A 26,475-nucleotide genomic window follows, 5' to 3' on the forward strand; every position below is an offset into this window, starting at 1 on the left:
AAGGGCAAATTATAAGTATTAATATGATATTAGAGTCTTGTGTGTAGTCCTGAATACTTTACTACAAACAGTGACCATTTACATTATAGGAACAGCTTACACTAAGGGATGGAGGGTTATTCTATAATTATTAGAGTGCACCATAGTCATGAAATCCTCTGTAAGGGCAAATTATAAGTATTAATATGATATTAGAGTCTTGTGTGTAGTCCTGAATACTTTACTACAAACAGTGACCATTTACATTATAGGAACAGCTTACACTAAGGGATGGAGGGTTATTCTATAATTATTAGAGTGCACCATAGTCATGAAATCCTCTGTAAGGGCAAATTATAAGTATTAATATGATATTAGAGTCTTGTGTGTAGTGCTGAATACTTTACTACAAACAGTGACCATTTACATTATAGGAACAGCTTACACTAAGGGATGGAGGGTTATTCTATAATTATTAGAGTGCACCATAGTCATGAAATCCTGTCCCTGAGGCTGCATCAGCCTGAATAAAATAATCACACAGCAGTCACCTAGCTATTAAAGGGGCAAACATAACGTGACATAAAAGTGTGCACTATCTTACTGGCACTATAGTAAGATGCATGTGAGGCGCAAACAAAACCTAATGATGACATTTGTTTGTGACATATTGGGACTGTTTCTACAGTGAACCACAGTATAACTTAAAGGGACACTAAACTATTTTTTTCTCTCATGATTCAGCAACTTTCTAATTTACTCCTATTATCACATTTTCTTTGTTCTCTTGGTATCTTTATTTTAAAAAAAAGCAGGAATGTAAAGCTTAGGAGCCAGCCGAATTTAGTTTCTGCACCCTGGATAGCGCTTGCTTATTGGTGGCTACATTTAGCAAACCAATAAGTAAGCATAAACCAGGTTCTGAACCAAAAATCTTCTGGCTTCTAAGCTTTAAATTCCTTCTTTTTAAATAAAGATAGCAAGAGAACGAAGAAAATGTGATAATAGGATAATTAGAAAGTTGCTTAAAACTGCGGCTCTATCTGAATCATGAAAGAAATAAATGGGTTTAGTGTCCCCTTACCCTACACTATGTTACTCAAATCTGGAAGGAATTGGAAGTAGGTGCATAGTATGACACAGCTCCAACAAGATCGTGCCGCACAGATAAGCTCGCCATTTGTAACGGTAAATACTTATGTAGTGGGTAGAATATGAGCTGTAAACGCTTTGTTCTCAGTTCTCTGTGTGGTGCCTGTGAAGGGGGAGATTCACAATGGAGTATATTTGGCATAGTAGGAACTGCTGTATGACACTAAAATAGCGGGATTATGCTTCATCATAGGTTAAGAAACCTGCAACGTTGTCCAGGTTAGTGGTTTGTAGCCCAGTACATGATGTCTCTATGATCTGTCCTCCAGACTCCTATACTTCTTCTGCAGCGTCTCACACCGCCATAAAAGATATCGGCAGTAGAATTTTTACTAGTTTGTTCACAAGAGTGACCATTCTGCCAGCCACATTTCTTAAAGCTGGGCTATCTGAGTAGTGGGGGAAGCGATAGCGATCTAAAGGTTCTTCACCAATATGGCCACCACCTAGTCTCCACTTTATTCTCCTCCTGATCCCCTTCTCTGTAGGTAGTCTGTTCAGCTCCAAGAGCAGGAATTGGAACGTGCACAGTTTTTAGATTTAAATTATAGGAAAGGGGGAAGAAATACGTAATAAAAGTATAATGCAACTTTATTATTATAGGACCAATAAACTTGACATATCAACAATGCATACAGTGTTTTGTTTTGCAATATACATTCATTATTTATTTAACTTTTAAAGGAGACTTGGGTTAATACTTTTATGTGAGCTCCTGTTTACCCCCTCCTCCCCCTCTCCTTTTCTGTAGTCATTTGCACTTTTAAGGGGATTATCAGTTTTGCATCATCCGTCATTATAGGGAATTATAGTAGTGAGCACACCAGGGGCAAAATTACATATGCAGTATAAGTTTCAGCGCAACTGCTGAAACCCACGTCACCCGTAAATTCACCTTGCACTTTGGGTGAATCACATATATGGGGCCAGCAGATCATATACTGCCATTAGTCAGATACACCGGCGACGTTCAAAATGTGCGGAAATAGACATTTCTGGAGTCGCCAGTGACTTACGGCAGTTCATGAACTGCCGACGCCTAAGTAAAAAAAAAACAAAAAATGTTTAATTGCCCGTAAAAGTCTAACCCGCCTCCAAAAAATGAACACCACGTGTCAAAACCCCTATATCCGCCATCCCCCCACATCGCAACTACTAATAATATGTATTAACCCCTAAACCACCATCCCCCCACAACGCAAAGTACCTAATTAACCTAATACCTGATAATAATAATATTAACCCCTTATCCGTTAACCCCCACAACACAAATCTACCTAATTTTACCTATTAACCCCTAAACCGCCATCCCCACAACACATAGTTTTAATCTAATCACTAAGCCCCCTAACCTAACACCCCCTAAATTAACCCCAATTAACTACAATTACATTTTAAAAAAAACTAATTTTACATAAAAAAAACAAAAAAGATTAAATTAAAATAAAAAATCTAGTATTACAAAAAAATAATAAAATCTATGATTTCAGAAAAAAATAAACAAAATTATCCAAAATAAAAAAGAATGTAAACCTAATCTAATACCCCTATAAAAACAAAAAAGCCGGGGGGCGTACCTGAACAGTGATCGGGACTGGTCACACTTTTCTGGGCTCCAGCAGAAACTCTTTAAATCCGCCGATTTTCAGTGTAATTACACAGCTAACTTTTCAAAACTACATCCAGCATCAACCTACTTTGTGGTTGAGCTTTAATCAACTTAAGCTGAGCTGTATTAGTGAAGCTAAAGCGCAAAAACAGACGTCACAGGCCTGGTGCTGTGGCACCTAAAAGGCGGCGCAACCCCCCTCGGATTTCCGATGTATTTGGCTGCAGCCTGACACATTTATATACCGACCTGAGTCATCATACACTCAAACATTCAAACTTAATAGATCTTGAAAACGGATCACAGTTTAAAGCGTTACTTAAAAACACAGTATAAACTTATACGCCACGTTGCATTTAAAATGGCCGACACAGGGGAAGAGGACCCTCACAATGTTTTCACTAACAAACATTGGCGCAGATTTGAAGAGCTCTGCCTGCATCTTATCGAGAGAGTCCCACAAGACTCATGGCTCTCACAAGACACCACAGCGGTAACAGATGTAGTCCTGAGCCTACAAGAAAAGCTTCAGCCGCAGAAAGTCTACAAACAAACCTGCATTTCCTCACCGAAGCATTTACAAAATACTACAGTTGCCGAGGGGAAGTTGAGTATTCTGCAAGCAACAACACCTAAGAGGGACAACCTGAAATCACTGAGGAAACCAATCTCGCACGTTACAATGAGGAAGTCCCAACGAACTGTGACATGCTGTTTGCCTGTCGCAGCCCTATGGGGCTTTGGGGGGTCCCCTGGGATGCCAAGGCTGAAAAATGTGCATAATCCAAGTTTTAAGCCATTCTCGATCCTCATAATCTCAATAACCACCCACTGGGGACTTCTCCCTTTATAAAAACAAAACAAGTCGTGGGGTTAAAATGATAAAGTATTCTTGATATTTAAACTGTTCACCGTGTATGTCAGCTGTATGATATTATGTCTAAACACTGTTATTTTAGTTTTAAAATCACTCATATAGCATTGTTACGATATTGAAATGTTTTAACTTATAGCCTTCATTTAGTTGATGCTTATAGCTTATGTACCTGGGGTCCAACAACCTAAAAGGCAAAATTAAATTCACTTACTAGCTAGATAGTGATATGCACAAGTAATTTCACTGCAAGCACTCTCTTAAAAGCAATACCGTCACACTAAGTTTAACGTGCCTTACTTCCTATGGATATATAATAATACGCTATACATGGCACATCTTTAGGTTAATAGCAGGGAGCCGATGCAAACTTACTCATGATAACCCAGTTCTTGGATCCAGCGGCTTGAGGCCGGAGTCGCGGTGAAAAGAAACTGCTTGATATAGTATGTTGGACTTTGTCCTATACCTAAGTGTATCTAGTGTAATATATATGTAACTCTCAAACACCCTTTCATATAACTGAACCTATAATGTGGCCTACATAACATATAGTATACCATAGAGCAGAGGGTCAATAGTCTGCTTCCCTTACCCCAGGACCTATTTCATATACTCCAAACAATACAGGGAGTGCAGAATTATTAGGCAAGTTGTATTTTTGAGGATTAATTTTATTATTGAACAACAACCATGTTCTCAATGAACCCAAAAAACTCATTAATATCAAAGCTGAATAGTTTTGGAAGTAGTTTTTAGTTTGTTTTTAGTTATAGCTATTTTAGGGGGATATCTGTGTGTGCAGGTGACTATTACTGTGCATAATTATTAGGCAACTTAACAAAAAACAAATATATACCCATTTCAATTATTTATTTTACCAGTGAAACCAATATAACATCTCAACATTCACAAATATACATTTCTGACATTCAAAAACAAAACAAAAACAAATCAGTGACCAATATAGCCACCTTTCTTTGCAAGGACACTCAAAAGCCTGCCATCCATGGATTCTGTCAGTGTTTTGATCTGTTCACCATCAACATTGCGTGCAGCAGCAACCACAGCCTCCCAGACACTGTTCAGAGAGGTGTACTGTTTTCCCTCCTTGTAAATCTCACATTTGATGATGGACCACAGGTTCTCAATGGGGTTCAGATCAGGTGAACAAGGAGGCCATGTCATTAGATTTTCTTCTTTTATACCCTTTCTTGCCAGCCACGCTGTGGAGTACTTGGACGCGTGTGATGGAGCATTGTCCTGCATGAAAATCATGTTTTTCTTGAAGGATGCAGACTTCTTCCTGTACCACTGCTTGAAGAAGGTGTCTTCCAGAAACTGGCAGTAGGACTGGGAGTTGAGCTTGACTCCATCCTCAACCCGAAAAGGCCCCACAAGCTCATCTTTGATGATACCAGCCCAAACCAGTACTCCACCTCCACCTTGCTGGCGTCTGAGTCGGACTGGAGCTCTCTGCCCTTTACCAATCCAGCCACAGGCCCATCCATCTGGCCCATCAAGACTCACTCTCATTTCATCAGTCCATAAAACCTTAGAAAAATCAGTCTTGAGATATTTCTTGGCCCAGTCTTGACATTTCAGCTTGTGTGTCTTGTTCAGTGGTGGTCGTCTTTCAGCCTTTCTTACCTTGGCCATGTCTCTGAGTATTGCACACCTTGTGCTTTTGGGCACTCCAGTGATGTTGCAGCTCTGAAATATGGCCAAACTGGTGGCAAGTGGCATCTTGGCAGCTGCACGCTTGACTTTTCTCAGTTCATGGGCAGTTATTTTGCGCCTTGGTTTTTCCACACGCTTCTTGCGACCCTGTTGACTATTTTGAATGAAACGCTTGATTGTTCGATGATCACGCTTCAGAAGCTTTGCAATTTTAAGAGTGCTGCATCCCTCTGCAAGATATCTCACTATTTTTGACTTTTCTGAGCCTGTCTAGTCCTTCTTTTGACCCATTTTGCCAAAGGAAAGGAAGTTGCCTAATAATTATGCACACCTGATATAGGGTGTTGATGTCATTAGACCACACCCCTTCTCATTACAGAGATGCACATCACCTAATATGCTTAATTGGTAGTAGGCTTTCGAGCCTATACAGCTTGGAGTAAGACAACATGCATAAAAAGGATGATGTGGTCAAAATACTAATTTGCCTAATAATTCTGCACTCCCTGTATAGCAACTCTTAATATAATATTTCAGGATAGTAGAGAATTTGTCAGTCAGTTAACCCATTTCTAATACTCATACTGAAAGTACATAATGGAATATGTGCGTATTCTATGGGAGCATGGCAATAAATAATGTGTTGCAGGTGTGTCTGGCTGCAGCCCTAGCATCGTTAACCTTCATTTGTTCACATCACTTAATATCGATATCGATGCAACTTTTCCTTTGTTTACTTCTATTCATGTTTTGTGTAAATTCATTTTACCTGTTGTATCCACATAACTGGTCCAAAAGTGGCATATACTGTATATATGGACAAAAAGAGGACTTTAATCTAAAGGGCTAGCACTAGAACTACTTGACTACGTCAATGTAAAGCTTGTACCTACAATGTCTGTATGATATCTTTCTGTTCTCAATAAAAATATAAAAAAGCCACCCCAAAATAAAAACACCCCCTAATTGAACACTAAACTACCAATGGCCTTTAAAAGAGCCTTTTGTAGGGCATTGCCCTAAAGAAATTAGCTCTTTTCCATTAAAAAATACTAATTAACCCCTAACAGTAATAGTAACAGTAGTGTTAGATTAGGGGTATTTTTAGTTTGGGGTGGCTTTTTTGTTTTTATAGGGGTATTAGATTAGGTTATTTTTTTTTATTTTGTATACGTTTGTTTATTATTATTTTTTTAATATTAGTTTTTTTATGGAATGTTAGTTTTTTTTATGTAATGTTAGTTTTTTTTAATGTTGTTAGGATTTTTTTATTTTGGTAATTTTTAATTAATTGTTTAGGGAGATAGTCTTTTATTTTATATAATTGGGGTTAATTTAGGGTGTATTAGGTTAAGGGGCTTAGTGATTAGATTAATACTTTGCGTTGTGGGGGGATGGCGGTTTAGGAGTTAATAGGTTAATTAGGTAGATTGTGTTGTGGCTGGTTGGTGGATAAGGGGTTAATAGTGTAATTAGATACTTTGTGTTGTGGGTGGTTGGCGAATTAGGGGTTAAAGGGACAATCTACACCAGATTTTTTGTTTCAAAAGATAGATAATCCCTTTATTACCCATTCCCTAGTTTAGCATAACCAACACAGTTATATAAATACACTTTTTACCTCTGTGATTACCTTATATCTAGGCCTCTGCAGACTGCCCCTTATCTTAGTTATATTAATATACTTTTTACCTCTGTGATTACCTTGTATCTAAGCCTCTGCAGACTGCCCCTTATCTCAGTTATATTAATACACTTTTTACCTCTGTGATTACCTTATATCTAAGCCTCTGCAGACTGCCCCTTATCTCAGTTATATTAATATATTTTTACCTCTGTGATTACCTTGTATCTAAGCCTCTGCAGACTGCCCCCTTATTTCAGTTCTTTTGACAGACATCCATTTTAGCCAATCAGAGCTGGCTCACTGGAATTCCATGTGCGTAAGCACAGTGTTATCTATATGACACACATGAACTAACACTCTCTAGTGGTGAAAAACTGTCAAAAAGCCCTGAGAGAAGAGGCGGCACTCAAGGGCTTAAAAATTAGCATATGAACCTCCCAGGTTTAGCTTTCAACTAAGAATACCAAGAGAACAAAGCAAAATTGATGATAAAAGTAAATTGGAAAATTGTTTAAAATTACATTCTCTATCTGAATCATGAAAGTTTATTTTTGACTAGACTGTCACTTTAATAACTTAACTTTATTAGATACTTTGTAATGTGTGGGTTGGCGGATTAGGGGTTAATACATTTATTAGTTATTGCGGTCGGGGGGATAGTGGTTGAGAGGTACATATTGCGCATGCGTTAGGTGTTTGTTAAGACTTCCAGAGCGTTACGGTGCTCATATACTCAGTGCAAAGCTTCCTACGCCTGCCTATGTGTGGCGAGGTTAATATGGAGTAAAATTTCTCCATTTTCGCCGCGTAAGTCCTTGCCCTGAATATATGATACCGGTTTGCGATGCCGGTTCTATGTTAGTTTATAGGAGTAAAAAGATCAGCCAACGGGTAAAATTTACGCGCCGTATATGTGATTGCTACATCCGTCTAAAAATAGCTGACGCCGCATATGTGATCGGGCCCTAGGTAGTTTAAAGGACCAGTAAAAACAGTAGATTTGCATGATAACAAGACAATGCAGTAACACTTAGTCTGAACTTCAAGTGAGTAGTACATTTTTTTCTGACAAACATCAGTTATATCTATTTCCACTCCCCTGTATCATGTGACAGCCATCAGCCAATCACAGATGCAGATACATATATTCTGTGAATTCTTGCACATGCTCAGTAGGAGCTGGTGACTCAAAAGGTGTAAATATATAAAGACTGTGCATGTTTTGTTAAATTGGGAAGTTGTTTAAAATTGCTGCTCTATCTGTTTCATGTGTGATAAATGTAATATACACTAGTGGCAAATGTCTGCGTGGTGTGTTAGAAAGCAAAAGGTCATACTGATCTGGTAGTCTGACCTGTAAGACCAGTGTCATTGACCATGCATCCTCCTGGTGTTATTTTCAGGACCTGGCTGAGAACGGGTGTAGCGTGATTCCAGGAGATCCTCTCACCAGCACGGCCCCATCACCTTCTGCAGACAGAGATCCCAAAAGCCGAGACGAAAGAAGGCCCATTACAGTTCACTTTGGTCAGGTTGGTTAACTGTTTGACTAAATTACAAAATATCTGTTTATGTGATGTTTTAAAAGCATTTTGTGAATGGACACACCCTTTAAAACCCTTTTATCACTTCTGATGAAGCCAATTAGGGACAGCTATAAATGGCATACCACAATGATCAAGCAGTCACTGTGTAGAATGTATTGAGTATATGCTTGTTCAGTCTGGACTATACTCTTCTGGTTCTCACATGCATTGGAAAACAAACAATATATATAGTTGAGTTGCAGTTAAAGGTGTCAAGATAAACATAATCAAATAATATTGGAGTTATTTTTCTTACACATAACTACAGGTCAGTCAGTTTAACTTCAGTAGGAGAAAACATTATGAAACTCTCTTAAACGAAAGACAACCAAAATCAGCATGGTTTTACGTCAGGTAGATCATGTCAGACTAATCTGATTGAAATTTTTGATTATGTAACAAAAGTATTAGACAAGGGTGGATCAGTTGATGTAGCATATCTAGATTTCAGCAAAGCATTTGACACCGTCCCACACAATAAACTAATTCACAAACTCTATCTCCTTGGTCTAGATTCAAAATTGTTAAATGCTGGCTTATGGACAGAAAACAAAGTGTCTTAGTAAATGGAGTACATTCAGCAGAGGGGGCAGTTACTAGCCGTGTTCCTCGGGGACCTGTTTTATTTGATATATTTATCCGTGATATCAGCAAAGGGCTACAGGGGAAAGTATGTCTGTAGATTTTCCAGGGACAGGATGGACAAATGATCTAAAGTTTGACACTGTGTAAAATAATACATTTAGAAAAGAAAAACCCAAACGTTAATTACAGACTCAATAACACTTTACTGATTGTAACAAATGAGAAACAGGACATGGAAATTATTATTTTACATTATTTCAAATGTAGTATTGTAACGAGTAAGGCCAGCAGAATGCTTGGTTGTATTGGTAGAGGTATTTGCAACAGAAATAGTAAGGTTCTTCTTATGCCACTTTACAGATCATTAGATAGGACTCATCTTGAGTATTGTGTGCAGTTCTGGAGGCCATATCTCCAGAAGGATATAAATAAACTGGAATCTGTGCAAAGGAGGGCTACCAAAATGGTACATGGTCTAAAAAATAAAACTCACCAGGAGAGGATGACCTAAATATGTATAGAGGAGAGACAGGAAAGAGGTGATATAATAGTAACTTTCTAGTATATTAATGGGCTTAGTAAATATGAGGCTGTGAGTATTTTACATAAAAAGAAAAATTCAAGAACAAGATGTCAAGCTGAAGGATAGTATATTCAGGAGTAATTTTGAGAAAGTTTCTTTATAGAAAGGGTGATTGATTAATAGAGTAAATACCCACAAGAGGTGGTAATGGCAAACACTGTAGTGGACTTCAAGAATGCCTGGGTCAAGCATAAGGCTATCCTACAAAATAGAAAAGTTTAGACTTTTAGGAAATTTTGGGCTGACTTGTTGGGTCTATGCTGCTTGTCTGCCATCAAAATCTGTTTCTATCCATTTTTTGGGAAATGGAGTTTGTGTCTAATGTCCCTTTAAACTTCAGTTCCATATCCAGGACTCTCGTAAAGTTTATTAGCTTGTTTCAGCTAATCAGGTTCCATTAGGACGTGTAATTGCCGGCATCATGGTCAAGAACTGAGTTTGTGGACAGCTCTCACACATGCAGATACAAGGAAGTGATCTATACACAAGGGATCTTTCCTACAGTTTAACCCAGGCCATACTTTGTTCAGAACTGTAAAGCTAATTTACTTTCATAATGCTATAACTGTTATTCAAGCATGAAAGCGGCAACATTTCGCAGTAAAGATCTTGACTTTGCAAAGCTGACACTGAATATTTATGCATGAAGAACAGGCATGTGGGCACATTTGATTCTATTGCTTTTACTAGAGTTTCATGTTAAAGCTTCATAGTATATATTATATCACAAAGATTTGACAGTTCAGGCTGTAGATTGTAGGTGACATAATAATCAGCTTGTCCCTTGAGCTCCATCTTGTACTTCAGTAGTGAGACCAACTGACCCACCTTCAGACCTGGCATTGATAATGTTGGCAATGCTTTAGACTTTACAGGAACTGTTGCTGCTTTGGTTCATGTACCAAAGCACGGATACACTTTATTGGGGAACAAATCATATTTTACATTTAAAGTTCTAAAAAATAACCTTTTTGTCAATTTGGAACTTATAGTTTAGCTGTCCAGTCAGTTACTTGCTGATGTGTCTCTGCTGTTCAATGACCTGGTCTACTGATGTGGCAAATTACCCTTTTTATGTGCTTGCTCAGCTAATTCCATGGTACCAAACACATCTTCCTGGTTTCTTTGGTTACAGAAACTTGGTGATAGACAATCTACCTGCTGTAAAGCACAGTTTGGGGGCTGCGGCATGTGCACAACTGTTTATATGTCAAATATATAAGAGATCCCTCTACTCCTCTGTATCTCTCCAACACTGCAAACCTTGGGTCTCTAAAAGTTCATGTACTGGTTCCTAGACTCATGTCTCAGTCCTGTCTGTGGCTATCATTAGTTGTTATCCCTAGTGTAAATAGAGGCTACACATCATGAAGGCCTTCTCCTGTAAATTGTGTTTTATATACCCTAAACTACGTAACTTTAGTTGTGAGACAGTTTGATCCATGCAGAGTCAGCATATTCCTATTATATGTTGGGGACATTGTAAGCATCTTGCAGATGTACTAGCTATCCCGGTAAAATGCCCCTTCTGTTGCCACATTATATTCTATCTTACTGATAGATAACACAACTTTCTTGTAAAGTACATTTTACTCTCTGCACAGTGATCAGCCTGGATATTTGCCAACCAAGCTTATAAACAGATTGCATTTCCCTTTCTCAAATAATCCTAAACACATCAGTGGGCTAGTTTATTTGTAACTGATGATCTTAGTGTCTGTGTATTATTAGTATTACATATTTGTAGATAAACACATCAGTGGGCTAGTGTATTTGTAACTGATGATCTTAGCATCTGTGTATTATTAGTATTACATATTTGTAGATAAACACATCAGTGGGCTAGTGTATTTGTAACTGATGATTTTAGTGTCTGTGTATTATTAGTATTACATATTTGTAGATAAACACATCAGTGGGCTAGTTTATTTGTAACTGATGATCTTAGCATCTGTGTATTATTAGTATTACATATTTGTAGATAAACACATCAGTGGGCTAGTGTATTTGTAACTGATGATCTTAGCATCTGTGTATTATTAGTATTACATATTTGTAGATAAACACATCAGTGGGCTAGTTTATTTGTAACTGATGATCTTAGTGTCTGTGTATTATTAGTATTACATATTTGTAGATAAACACATCAGTGGGCTAGTGTATTTGTAACTGATGATCTTAGCATCTGTGTATTATTAGTATTACATATTTGTAGATAAACACATCAGTGGGCTAGTTTATTTGTTACTGATGATCTTAGCATCTGTGTATTATTAGTATTACATATTTGTAGATAAACACATCAGTGGGCTAGTTTATTTGTAACTAATGATCTGAGCATCTGTGTATTATTAGTATTACATATTTGTAGATAAACACATCAGTGGGCTAGTTTATTTGTAACTAATGATCTGAGCATCTGTGTATTATTAGTATTACATATTTGTAGATAAACACATCAGTGGGCTAGTTTATTTGTAACTAATGATCTGAGCATCTGTGTATTATTAGTATTACATATTTGTAGATAAACACATCAGTGGGCTAGTATATTTGTAACTGATGATCTTAGTGTCTGTGTATTATTAGTATTACATATGTGTAGATAAACACATCAGTAGGCTAGTGTATTTGTAACTGATGATCTTAGTGTCTGTGTATTACTAGTATTACATACTTGTAGATAAACACATCAGTGGGCTAGTGTATTTGTAACTGATGATCTTAGCATCTGTGTATTATTAGTATTACATATTTGTAGATAAACACATCAGTGGGCTAGTTTATTTGTAACTGATGATCTTAGCATCTTTGTATTATTAGTATTACATATTTGTAGATAAACACATCAGTGGGCTAGTGTATTTGTAACTGATGATCTTAGTGTCTGTGTATTATTAGTATTACATATTTGTAGATAAACACATCAGTGGGCTAGTGTATTTGTAACTGATGATCTTAGCATCTGTGTATTATTAGTATTACATATTTGTAGATAAACACATCAGTGGGCTAGTTTATTTGTAACTGATGATCTTAGCATCTTTGTATTATTAGTATTACATATTTGTAGATAAACACATCAGTGGGCTAGTGTATTTGTAACTGATGATCTTAGTGTCTGTGTATTATTAGTATTACATATTTGTAGATAAACACATCAGTGGGCTAGTGTATTTTTAACTGATGATCTTAGCATCTGTGTATTATTAGTATTACATATTTGTAGATAAACACATCAGTGGGCTAGTTTATTTGTTACTGATGATCTTAGCCTCTGTGTATTATTAGTATCACATATGTGTAGATAAACACATCAGTGGGCTAGTTTATTTGTAACTGATGATCTTAGCATCTGTGTATTATTAGTATTACATATTTATAGATAAACACATCAGTGGGCTAGTTTATTTGTAACTGATGATCTTAGTGTCTGTGTATTATTAGTATTACATATTTGTAGATAAACACATCAGTGGACTAGTTTATTTGTAACTGATGATCTTAGCATCTGTGTATTATTAGTATTACATATTTGTAGATAAACACATCAGTGGGCTAGTTTATTTGTAACTGATAATCTTAGCATCTGTGTATTATTAGTATTACATATTTGTAGATAAACACATCAGTGGGCTAGTTTATTTGTAACTGATGATCTTAGCATCTGTGTATTATTAGTATTACATATTTGTAGATAAACACATCAGTGGGCTAGTTTATTTGTAACTGATGATCTTAGCATCTGTGTATTATTAGTATTACGTATTTGTAGATAAACACATCAGTGGGCTAGTTTATTTGTAACTAATGATCTGAGCATCTGTGTATTGTTAGTATTACATATTTGTAGATAAACACATCAGTGGGCTAGTTTATTTGTAACTGATGATCTTAGTGTCTGTGTATTATTAGTATTACATATTTGTAGATAAACACATCAGTGGGCTAGTTTATTTGTAACTGATGATCTTAGAGTCTGTATATTATTAGTATTACATATTTGTAGATAAACACATCAGTGGGCTAGTGTATTTGTAACTGATGATCTTAGTGTCTGTGTATTATTAGTATTACATATTTGTAGATAAACACATCAGTGGGCTAGTGTATTTTTAACTGATGATCTTAGCATCTGTGTATTATTAGTATTACATATTTGTAGATAAACACATCAGTGGGCTAGTTTATTTGTTACTGATGATCTTAGCCTCTGTGTATTATTAGTATCACATATGTGTAGATAAACACATCAGTGGGCTAGTTTATTTGTAACTGATGATCTTAGCATCTGTGTATTATTAGTATTACATATTTATAGATAAACACATCAGTGGGCTAGTTTATTTGTAACTGATGATCTTAGTGTCTGTGTATTATTAGTATTACATATTTGTAGATAAACACATCAGTGGGCTAGTTTATTTGTAACTGATGATCTTAGCGTCTGTATATTATTAGTATTACATATTTGTAGATAAACACATCAGTGGGCTAGTTTATTTGTTACTGATGATCTTAGCATCTGTGTATTATTAGTATTACATATTTGTAGATAAACACATCAGTGGGCTAGTTTATTTGTAACTGATGATCTTAGCGTCTGTATATTATTAGTATTACATATTTGTAGATAAACACATCAGTTGGCTAGTTTATTTGTTACTGATGATCTTAGCATCTGTGTATTATTAGTATTACATATTTGTAGATAAACACATCAGTGGGCTAGTTTATTTGTAACTGATGATCTTAGCGTCTGTATATTATTAGTATTACATATTTGTAGATAAACACATCAGTGGGCTAGTTTATTTGTAACTGATGATTTTAGTGTCTGTGTATTATTAGTATTACATATGTGTAGATAAACACATCAGTGGGCTAGTTTATTTGTTACTGATGATCTTAGCATCTGTGTATTATTAGTATTACATATTTGTAGATAAACACATCAGTGGGCTAGTTTATTTGTAACTGATGATCTTAGTGTCTGTGTATTATTAGTATTACATATGTGTAGATAAACACATCAGTGGGCTAGTTTATTTGTAACTGATGATTTTAGTGTCTGTGTATTATTAGTATTACATATTTGTAGATAAACACAAGGGTTGTATTATACGTTACTCTAAGACTTGACTATGTACATTGATACAGGAGGAGGAGGGCTGTGTTCTGAAGAGCTTACAATCAAGAGGTTTTTGTGACATTTTTATCTATGTCATTAAAACCCTATTATGTAAAACAAAAGCATAAATTAATGTATTATGTTTATTTTTGAATTTGTGGATAAACAGATTGTCTTGTCTTGTTCATTCCAACACAGATCAGAAGAATAAAAATAAACGTTAAAAAAAATAAAGATAAGACAAGGAACAAACACCATTTTGGGGTGGGAAGCTGTGCGCTTTAATGTTCTCATTAGCCACCAATTTTGTTTAAAGTCAGGAAAGATTACAATGCACACAATTAAAAAGATGCCCCGTATCTGGCACAGAGGGGAGGAGATGCCTCAGTCTCTATCTCACTTTACATATCTGCTGGCATTATGCTAGTTTATGTAAAGGAGGCAGATTTTTTTTCAGATGCATGTATGCGGATTAAGGTCAGGCCCTATGTATCACTAATGCAGTTTTTTTCTGGCGGTGCGACTGCAGCGTCTGAATCCGGCAGCATCCGTACGAGGCCTTAATTGAGACACGCTGTCAGAGTGACAAACACATTTGCATACACTCTATTTATTCTCACTGGAAAGGTCTGCGGGCTGCTGTTGCTTGAACATTTTTAATCAGCTTTCCTGTAAGTGAGCCGGCAGCTAGCTGTCCCAGTGCCTGCTCCTGCTTCATTATTTGACAGGTTAACGAGAGGGGGATGGGTATCCGAGGTTCAAACTATCTGTTTTCTTTTTCTATTTGTTTTTAAACTAGTCTTCTAAATCTGACACCATTCACTCTTGTGTAAGTATAGTGCACACATTCTGTCTTTGTCAGTAATATGTATGTGTTTTTTCTTAAAAGGGACATAAGACTGATATTGTTTTCCTTAATAAATAATACATATAAGAAATTAAAAAGAACAAACATCAGTGTAATCTCATTTGCAGAAAAGAAACCACTCCTTTTCAGAAAAAAATGGTTCTGCTGCATACTCTTGCATGCCCTGTCAATTTAACAGGTGTAACATCCCTTTTCATTTTGTGTTATTCTGCTTTATTACAAGAATACAACAATGTATGATGTTTTACATAACCTTCAATATAAGACAAAGGGATACTACACCAGAGCCTGCAAACATTACAGTTGTGCTGTGTTTTGGGTATAAAATATATTCCGCTTTTTTGGTGTCAGAGAGAGCATCATCTTATTGTGTTGGTTTGTTACAAAACATGCTGCTGTTTATACAGTTTCATACTTAGACCTACACGTATGCTGCTATGTTATACATTTATGTCATAAAACAAGAAATACAACTGCATTTGATGATGTATCAGTGCCAGGATTTATCACAGTCTAAGCACCTCACTACTCGATATATTATCTCAAAACATGATATACAATCTTCTCCTACAAGAGCCAATGACGCCGTAGGCCTAAGTGATTTTTTATGTTAACAAGATATTTATTTTTGGAACGTATATCCTATTTAGGGATGTATTTAAAATGATAGTCCCAGTATTGGCATGCCATCACTCAAACATGATTGCGTTCTGTATGTATGAAATGTATGAATTTATAGTATTATAGCAAACATAGTGTGATTAGCTGACAGTTTATTTTTTCAGACACGTGGAGTGAAGATGATACCTTGTAAGGGTTAAAATAGATGTTTTATTGTTGTTTAATACTATATTTGTTACAGATATGTACCATAATGCATAATATGCCCTGATATTTTGTTATCTGAAAGCCGTTTCCTAGCTAGCATATCCACCTTAACCCAAGGCCTACATCAGTGGGTATAACTCATTATTTAGGTTATTTGTGACTTTATGGATCCACTTGTGTTTGCAATGTCACCAATAAGATTAATCTAATATAACAGAGGTGTATTGCAAAGATATATCACATGACTTCCTAGGAAAGCCCATCTGAAAGGTGCCCCTAGGCGCTTGCATTGCATAAGCATAAAGGCATCTATCTAAGACAGCCCCTTGGCAGCTGCTCACATTGCCTTATTAGAAATGCATCTGAGATGTTCCATAGGCAACTTTTCTCACTGTATAAATAGAAAAGTATTTATCTGAAAGATGCCACATAGGGAGCTTTTCCAATTGCATAACTAAAAAAGATATCTGAGAGGTGTCCCATAGGCAGCTACTCACATTGCTTATTAGGAAAAGCATACATCTGAGAGTTTTCCAGGGGCAGCTGCTCATATAACTGGAAATGTATCTAATTGATGTGCAATAGTAGCCGCTCACATGGCATAATAAGAAAGCATCTATCTGAGATTTGTCCCGTAGGCAGCTGTTTACTTTGCATAATAGGAAAAGCATATATCTGAGAGGTGTCCCATAGGCAGCTGCTCACTTTGCATAATAGGAAAAGCATCTATCTGAGATGTGTCCTGTAGGCAGCTGCTCACTTTGCATAATAGGAAAAGCATCTATCTGAGATGTGTCCTGTAGGCAGCTGCTCACTTTGCATAATAGGAAAAGCATCTATCTGAGATGTGTCCTGTAGGCAGCTGCTCACTTTACATAACAGGAAAAGTGTCTATCTGAGAGGTGTCCCATAGGCAGCTGCTCACTTTGCATAATAGGAAAAGCATCTATCTGAGATGTGTCCTGTAGGCAGCTGCTCACTTTGCATAATAGGAAAAGCATCTATCTGAGATGTGTCCTGTAGGCAGCTGCTCACTTTGCATAATAGGAAAAGCATCTATCTGAGATGTGTCCTGTAGGCAGCTGCTCACTTTGCATAATAGGAAAAGCATCTATTTGAGATGTGTCCCATAGGCAGCTGCTCACTTTGCATAATAGGAAAAGCATCTATTTGAGATGTGTCCTGTAGGCAGCTGCTCACTTTGCATAATAGGAAAAGCGTCTATCCGAGAGGTGTCCCATAGGCAGCTGCTCAATTTGCATAATAGGAAAAGCATCTATCTGAGATGTGTCCTGTAGGCAGCTGCTCACTTTGCATAATAGGAAAAGCATCTATCCGAGAGGTGTCCCATAGGCAGCTGCTCACTTTGCATAATAGGAAAAGCATCTGAGATGTGTCCTGTAGGCAGCGGCTCACTTTACATAATAGGAAAAGCATCTATCTGAGATGTGTCCTGTAGGCAGCTGCTCACTTTGCATAATAGGAAAAGCATCTATATGAGATGTGTCCTGTAGGCAGCTGCTCACTTTACATAATAGGTAAAGCATCTATTTGAGAGGTGTCCCATAGGCAGTTGCTCACTTTACATACTAGGAAAAGCATCTGAGATGTGTCCTCTAGGCAGCTGCTCACTTTGCATAATAGGAAAAGCATCTATCTGAGACGTGTCCTGTAGGCAGCTGCTCACTTTGCATAATAGGAAAAGCATCTATCTGAGAGGTGTCCCATAGGCATCTGCTCACTTTGCATAATAGGAAAAGCATCTATCTGAGAGGTGTCCCATAGGCAGCTGCTCACTTTGCATAATAGGAAAAGCATCTATCTGAGAGGTGTCCCATAGGCAGCTGCTCACTTTGCATAATAGGAAAAGCATCTATCTGAGAGTTGTCCCATAGGCAGCTGCTCACTTTGCATAATAGGAAAAGCATCTATCTGAGAGGTGTCCCATAGGCAGTTGCTCACTTTACATAATAGGAAAAGCATCTGAGATGTGTCCCATAGGCAGCTGCTCACTTTGCATAATAGGAAAAGCATCTGAGATGTGTCCTGTAGGCAGCTGCTCACTTTACATAATAGGAAAAGCATCTATCTGAGACGTGTCCTGTAGGCAGCTGCTCACTTTGCATAATAGGAAAAGCATCTATCTGAGAGGTGTCCCATAGGCATCTGCTCACTTTGCATAATAGGAAAAGCATCTATCTGAGAGGTGTCCCATAGGCAGCTGCTCACTTTGCATAATAGGAAAAGCATCTATCTGAGAGTTGTCCCATAGGCAGCTGCTCACTTTGCATAATAGGAAAAGCATCTATCTGAGAGGTGTCCCATAGGCAGTTGCTCACTTTACATAATAGGAAAAGCATCTGAGATGTGTCCCATAGGCAGCTGCTCACTTTGCATAATAGGAAAAGCATCTGAGATGTGTCCTGTAGGCAGCTGCTCACTTTACATAATAGGAAAAGCATCTGAGATGTGTCCCATAGGCAGCTGCTCACTTTGCATAATAGGAAAAGCATCTGAGATGTGTCCCATAGGCAGCTGCTCACTTTGCATAATAGGAAAAGCATCTGTCTGAGACGTGTCCCGTAGGCAGCTGCTCACTTTGCATAATAGGAAAAGCATCTATCTGAGACGTGTCCCATAGGCAGCTGCTTGCATTGTATCATTAGCAAGACATCTATATTTGAGGTGTTCTATTTGGCAACTGCTCACATTGCATCATAAGGAGTCTGGCCCTGAGAGTGATGATTAAATCATTTGGTAAGCGCCACTTTCATGTAATAAACAAGCTGACGGCAGGCACAGGGCTAAAAAGATGAGCAAAATGAACTATCTGTGTACCCTATTGTAGCATTTGCACTTAGCTCTGTATCTGCTGCCTGCTATCATCTGTTAAACAGCTGCAGTAGTCGTGAGAGAAGAATCACACAGTAGCGCAGAGCTGGCGATGCGCATCACACCTCCTGACCTGCACTTCTAGCAGATAAATATCTCTCTACACTTCCCAGCACATAGATTTCAGATAACATACTCTGCAAAAGTAAACACATGCACATATAACAAATATAGGCAGAGTCAGATCAGTAAAGGGCACGGTGGCAGCCATAGAAAATATTTACATTACCTTTAAAAAAAAATCTGCCTTTACTTGTTGTCCACACAGCTATAGGTGTTTTTTAACCCCTTAAGGACCAGCGACGTACCCTGTATGTCGCTGGCCTTTTTTTGGGACTTGATTGTTTTATAGCGCGGTCTTGCCACCAATGTTAAGACTGCTCTATTCCACAAAGCCTTCTGGAGGGAGGGCATTAATAGTTTGTTCTTGCTAGACTTGTGCTATTATGTCCTGAAAAAACCCTTAACGACCAGTGACATACAGGGTACATTGTGGTCATTAAGGGGTTAATCTATTTAAAAACCTCATATTGATTATAGGACACAGATCTGTGAGCTTATTTTAGTGTATATTTGTAAAGCAAATATTCTTTAGATACTTTGTTGCAGTCCTAATACAGCCAGATTGTCACTTTATAGTACAGGCTGATACGATTAGATGACACTGTCATATTATCAGAAGCATTTCCGCTTTCAGTTGATTGTAAACATATTGCTGATACAGCAGAGATGCTTACTGGATTGTAGTTATTTAATACCAAAGAGTGGCGTGCTATCGTTTGCGCATGAGCGATATCAGGTTTGTGTGTCTGTTTGCGCACATATTAATTTCCCCCTGTATTACAAGTAAATGCAAATGTGTGAGCACAATCACAATTTACGCTAGAATGATTACAGCGTCTTTAGAGCTCTGGCTAATTGTTATGCGAGTCAAAAAAGTGTCACAAAACACATCAAACATACAAAAAGTACAGTTACACTCATAATAACACTATCTAATACAAATTATTTTTAAAAAAATGCAATAAAAAGTTATAAGGGCCCAAAGATATGAGATGTCAGGGGCCAAAGGTCTTTTTACATAGGGATCCATAGGAACACATGTATAAGTATATTAATGTATATACAGTACATATATATATATATATATATATATATATATGTCCATGTATATCTATAAATATGTATTTATGTAATTATATAGAAATACATACAATCGTGCGCCCGTGTTTGAGCGAGCTGACAGCTGTTATTTTTCATGTAATTGACAAGAGTCCATGAGCTAGTGACGTATGGGATATACAATCCTACCAGGAGGGGCAAAGTTTACCAAACCTCAAAATGCCTATAAATACACCCTCACCACACCCACAATTCAGTTTTACAAACTTTGCCTCCAGTTTGTGCTTGATTTTCTTCTGTGATATGCGCTTCTCAGCATTTTGAAGCCTGATTCCTCTCAGAGTACAGTGAATGTCAGAGGGATGTGAAGGGAGTATCACCTATTGAATTCTATGGTTTTCCTTACGGGAAATCTTTTCATAGGTTCTCTGTTATCGGTCGTAGAGATTCATCTCCTACCTCCCTTTTCAGATCGACAATATACTCTCATATTTCATTACCTCTACTGATAACTGTTTCAGTACTGGTTTGGCTATCTGCTATATGTGGATGGGTGTCTTTCGGTAAGTATGTTTTCATTACTTAAGACACATTCAGCTATGGTTTGGCACTTTATGTATTAATGTAAAGTTCTAAATATATGTATTGTACTTATATTTGCCATGAGTCAGGTTTATGTATATTTCCTTTTGCAGACTATCAGTTTCAAAATTGGGAAAAATGTATTTAGGAAGTTATTTTTTCTTACCTGGGGTATAGTCTTTTCTTCAAAATTAACTGTTTTCTTTCATTTTCGCTGGCAAAATTAGGCTAGCGAGGCCGCAAAATGCTATTATTTATTGCGTCATTCTTGGCGCGAGAATTTTTTGCCGCAAAGGTACGTTCGTTGTCACAAGTTCGCCATTTCCGGCGTCTTAGTTGATGCCAGGTTCCTTTCACAAGGTTGCGTCTGCCATTTCATTTCCGGATGTTGTTAGCACCAAAAAATGTCATTTTGCATTGCGCGTCATACTTGGCACCAAATACTAACAAATAACTCCACTTCCTATATGCCTCTTGCCTTTCTCTATGCTCTGAGGGCTATGCTGTTTGCATTTTTTTCCCATTCCTGAAACTGCCATATAAGGAAATTGATATTTTTGCTTTATATGTTGTGTTTTCTCTTACATTTGCAAGATGTCTCAATCGGATCCTGTCTCAGAAACCACTGTTGGATTCCTGCCGCCTGATAACAGTTCTACTAAAGATAAGTGTATCTGTTGTAAATTAGTAGAGATTATATCTCCAGCGGTAGTATGTAACAGTTGTCAGGATAAACTTTTACATGCAGAGACTGTATCCATCAGTACTAGTAAAATGCCTGAATGTCTGTTGTTCCTTCAACATCTAATGTACATGATATCCCTGTGAATATAAAAGATTTTATTGCTGATGCGATTCAGAAGGCTTTGTATGCTATTCCGCCTTCTAATAAACGTAAAAGGTCTTTTAAAACTTCTCATAAAGTTGATGAAATTTCAATTGACTGACAACATACTGATTCATCCTCCTCTGATGAGGATCTATCTGATTCAGAAGATCCTACCTCAGAGATTGACACTGACAAATCTACTTATCTCTTTAAGATGGAATATATTCATTCCTTGTTAAAAGTGCTGTTGATTACTTTGGATATTGAGGAAACTAGTCCTCTTAATATTAAAACTAGTAAACATTTAAATTCTGTTTATAAACCTCCTGTGGTTACTCCAGAGGTTTTTCCAGTTCCTGATGCTATTTCAAAGGAATGGAATAGGCCTGGTACTTATTTTATTCCTTCTGCTAGGTTTAAAAGTTGTATCCCTTGCCAGCAATTAGATTGGAGTTTTGGGAAAAAATCCCCAAAGTTGATGGGGCTGTCTGTACTCTTGCCAAATGTACTACTATCCCTATGGAAGATAGTACTTCCTTTAAAGACCCTTTAGATAGAAAACTTGAATCTTATCTAAGGAAAGCTTATTTATATTCTGGCCCTCTTCTCAGGCCTGCCATTTCTATGGCTGATGTTGCAGCTGCATCATCTTTTTTGGTTGGAAAGTTTAGCGCAACAGGGAACAGATCCTGATTTGTCTAGCATTGTTCACATGCTTTAACATGCTAATCATTTTATCTGTGATGATATTTTTGATATCATCAAAATTTATGTTAAATCTATGTCTTTAGATATCTTAGCTAGAAGAGCTTTATGGCTTAAATATTGGAATGCTGACATGGTATCTAAGTCTAGATTACTATCTCTTTCTTTTCAAGGTAACAATTTATTTGGTTCTCAGTTGGATTCCATTATTTCAACTGTTACCGGGGGGAAGGGAGTTTTTTTACCTCAGGATAAAAGATCTAAGGGTAAATCTAAGGCTTCTAATCGTTTTCGTTCTTTTCGACAGAATAAGGAACAGAAAGCCAATCCTTCCCCCAAAGAAAAGAATCTGGTTCCAATTAAGAGACAATTAAAATTGGTTTCAGCTTGTCAGAACCTTCAGTCTCAATCGTTCCCTTCAGTGGCTATGTGCATGGAAGTTTTAGGTCTCATGACTGCAGCATCGGACACGATCCCCTTTGCTCGTTTTCATATGAGACCTCTCCAGCTTTGTATGCTGAATCAATGGTGCAGGGATTATATAAAGATATCACAATTAATATCCTTAAATCCCAATGTTCAACTTTCTCTGACTTGGTGTTTAGACCACCACCATATAATTCAAGGGGCCTCTTTTGTTCGTCCAACCTGGACTGTAATCACAACAGATGCAAGTCTTTCAGGTTGGGGAACTGTCTGGGGAACTCTGACAGCACAAGGGGTTTGGAAATCTCAAGAGGCGAGGTTACAAATCAATATTTTGTAACTCTGTGCTATTTTCAGGGCTCTTCAGGTTTAGCCTCTGTTGAAGAGAGAACCATTCATTTGTTTTCAGACAAAGTCACAACTGTGGCATATGTCAATCATCAGGGTGGGACTCACAGTCCCCTAGCTATGAAAGAAGTATCTCGGATACTTGCTTGGGTGGAATCCAGCTCTTGTCTAATTTCTGCGGTACATATCCCAGGTATAGACAATTGGGAAGCGGATTATCTCAGCCATCAGACTTTACATCCGGGAGAGTGGTCTCTCCATCCAGATGTGTTTTTTTTCCCACATTGTTCAGATGTGGGGTCTTCCAGAATTAGATCTGATGGCTTCTTATCTAAACAAGAATCTTCCCAGGTACCTATCCAGGTCCAGGGATCCTCAGGCGGAGTCGGTGGATGCATTAGCAGTTCCTTGGTTTTACCAACCTGTTTATATCTTCCTGTCTCTAGTTCTTCTTCCAAGAGGGATTTCCAAAATCATCATGGAACATTTGTTTGTGTTTCTGGTAGCTCCAGCATGGCCTCACAAGTTCTGGTATGCGGACCTTGTCCGGATGTCCAGTTGTCAACCTTGGCCACTTCTTTTAAGACCAGACCTTCTGTCTCAAGGACCATTTTTCCATCAGGATCTCAAATTGCTAAATTTGAAGGTATGGAAATTGAACGCTTAGTCATAGAGGTTTCTCTGACTCAGTGATTGATACTATGTTACAGGCTAGTAAATCTGTTTCTAGGAATATTTATTATTGAGTTTGGAAGACTTATATTTCATGGTGTTCTTCTCATAAATTCTCCTGGCATTCTTTTAGAATTCCTAGAATTTTACAGTTTCTTGGTTTGGATAAAGGTTTATCTGTAAGTTCCTTGAAGGGACACAATTGTTATCCCCTCTTTGTGTCCAAATCCTAAGAATTCTTTGGAAAGATCCTTACATTCTCTGTATGTTGTAAGAGCTTTGAAATATCATGTCGAAGCTACTAAATATTTCAGAAAGACTTCTAGACTATGTGTTGTGTTTGATGATTCTAGGAAAGGTCAGAAAGCTTCTGCCATTTCCTTGGCATCTTGGTTAAAGCGTTTGATTCATAAGGCTTATTTGGAGTCGGGTCAGGCCCCGCCTCAGAGAATCACAGCTCATTCTACTAATGATGTATGTATGTATGTATATATATATTTATTTATATATATATATATGTATATATATATATATATATATATATATTTATATATGTACACAGTCCATTTTTTGCAGTACAGCAGTCCCACCCCTTGCCCCCTCTCTTTTGCTCTCTCTCCTCCCCTCTCTTTTGCTCTCTCTTCCCCTCTCTTGCTCTCCCCCTCTCTTTTGCTCTATCTCTCTCCCTCCTCTCTTTTGCTCTCTCTCCCCCCTCTCTTTTGCTCTCTCTCCCCCTCTCTTTTGCTCTCTCTCCCCCTCTCTTTTGCTCTCTCTCCCCCTCTCTTTTGCTCTCTCCCCCCTCTTTTGCTCTCTCCCCCCTCTCTTTTGCTCTCTCTCCCCTCTCTTTTGCTCTCTCTCCCCTCTCTTTTGCTCTCTCTCCCCCTCTCTTTTGCTCTCTCTCCCCTCTCTTTTGCTCTCTCTCCCCCTCCCTCTTCCCCCTCTCTTTTGCTCTCTCTCCCCCTCTCTTTTGCTCTTTCCCTCCTCTCTTTTGCTCTCTCTCCCCCCTTTCTTTTGCTCTCTCTCCCCCTCTCTTTTGCTCTCTCCCCCCTCTCTTTCCCTCCCCCCCTCTCTTTTGCTCTCTCCCCTCTCTTTTGCTCTCTCCCCTCTCTTTTGCTCTCTCCCCCCCCTCTCTTTTGCTCTCTCTCTCCCCCCTCTCTTTTGCTCTTTCTCTCTCCTCCCTCTATTTTGCTCTCTCCCCCCACTCTCGTTTGCTCTCTCTCTCTCTTCCCCCTCTCTTTTGCTCTCTCTTCCCCCTCTCTTTTACTCTCTCTTCTCCCTCTCTTCTCCCTCTCTTTTGCTTGCTCTTCCCCCTCTCCTTTGCTCTCTCTCCCACCCCTCTTTTGCTCTCTCTCCCTCCTCTTTTGCTCTCTCTTCCTCCTCTCCCCCCTCTCTTTTGCTCTCTCACCCCCCTCTCTTTTGCTCTCTCACCCCCTTTCTTTTGCTCTCTCTCCCCCTCTCTTTTGCTCTCTCTCCCCCTCTCTTTTGCTCTCTCTCCCCCCTTCTCTTTTGCTCTCTCCCCCCCCCCTCTCTTTTGCTCTCTCCCCTCTCTTTTGCTCTTTCCCCTCTCTTTTGCTCTCTCCCCTCACTTTTGCTCTATCCATCCTCTTTTTTGCTCTCTCCCCCCTCTCTTTTGCCCTCCCCCCCTCTCTTTTGCTCTCCCCTGCTCTGTCCCCCCTCTCTTTTTCTCTCTATTCTCCCCTCTTTTGCTGTCTATCCCCCTCTATTTTGCTCTCTCTCACCTCTTTTGTTCTCTCCCCCTCTTTTGCTCTCTCTCCCCCCTCTCTTTTGCTCTCTCTCCCCCCTCTTTTTTGCTCTCTCTCCCCCCTCTTTTTTGCTCTCTCTCCCCCCTCTTTTTTGCTCTCTCTCTCCCCTCTTTTGTTCTCTCTCTCTCCTCTTTTGTTCTCTCTCCCCTCTTTTGTTCTCTCTCTCCCCTCTTTTGTTCTCTCTCTCCCCTCTTTTGTTCTCTCTCTCCCCTCTCTTTTGCTCTCTCTCCCCCCTCTCTTTTGCTCTCTCTCCCCCTAGCTTTTGCTCTCTCCCCCCTCTCTTTTGCTATCTCTCCCCCCTCTCTTTTGCTCTCTTCCGCTCTCTTCCCTTCTCTTTTGCTCTGTCCCCCCTCTCTTTTTCTCTCTATCCCCCTCTCTTTTTCTCTCTATCCCCCTCTCTTTTGCTCTCTTTCCCCCCTCTTTTGCTTTCTCTCCCCCATTTTTTGCTTTCTCTCCACCCTCTCTTTTGCTCTTTCTCCCATCTCTCTTTTGCTCTCTCTCCCCCCCCTCTTTTGCTTTCTCTCCCCCCATCTCTTTTGCTCTCTCTCCCCCCTCTCTTTTGCTCTCTCTCCCCCTCTCTTTTGGTCTCTCTCCCCCCTCTCTTTTGTTCTCTCTCCCCCCTCTCTTTTGTTCT

The 26,475-nt window shown here is 38.4% G+C and overlaps 1 protein-coding gene across 1 annotated transcript in view; it reads left to right on the forward strand.

The window, feature by feature from the left end:
* Positions 1–26,475, forward strand: part of DENND1A (DENN domain containing 1A) — a 1,966,771-nt gene that overhangs the window by 1,666,542 nt on the left and 273,754 nt on the right. The window contains 1 exon segment of the mRNA XM_053695696.1: positions 8,325–8,453. Coding sequence (XP_053551671.1) covers positions 8,325–8,453 — 129 coding nt within the window.

This window comes from Bombina bombina, chromosome 12 (assembly GCF_027579735.1).
Source record: "Bombina bombina isolate aBomBom1 chromosome 12, aBomBom1.pri, whole genome shotgun sequence".
Lineage (NCBI taxonomy): Eukaryota > Metazoa > Chordata > Amphibia > Anura > Bombinatoridae > Bombina > Bombina bombina.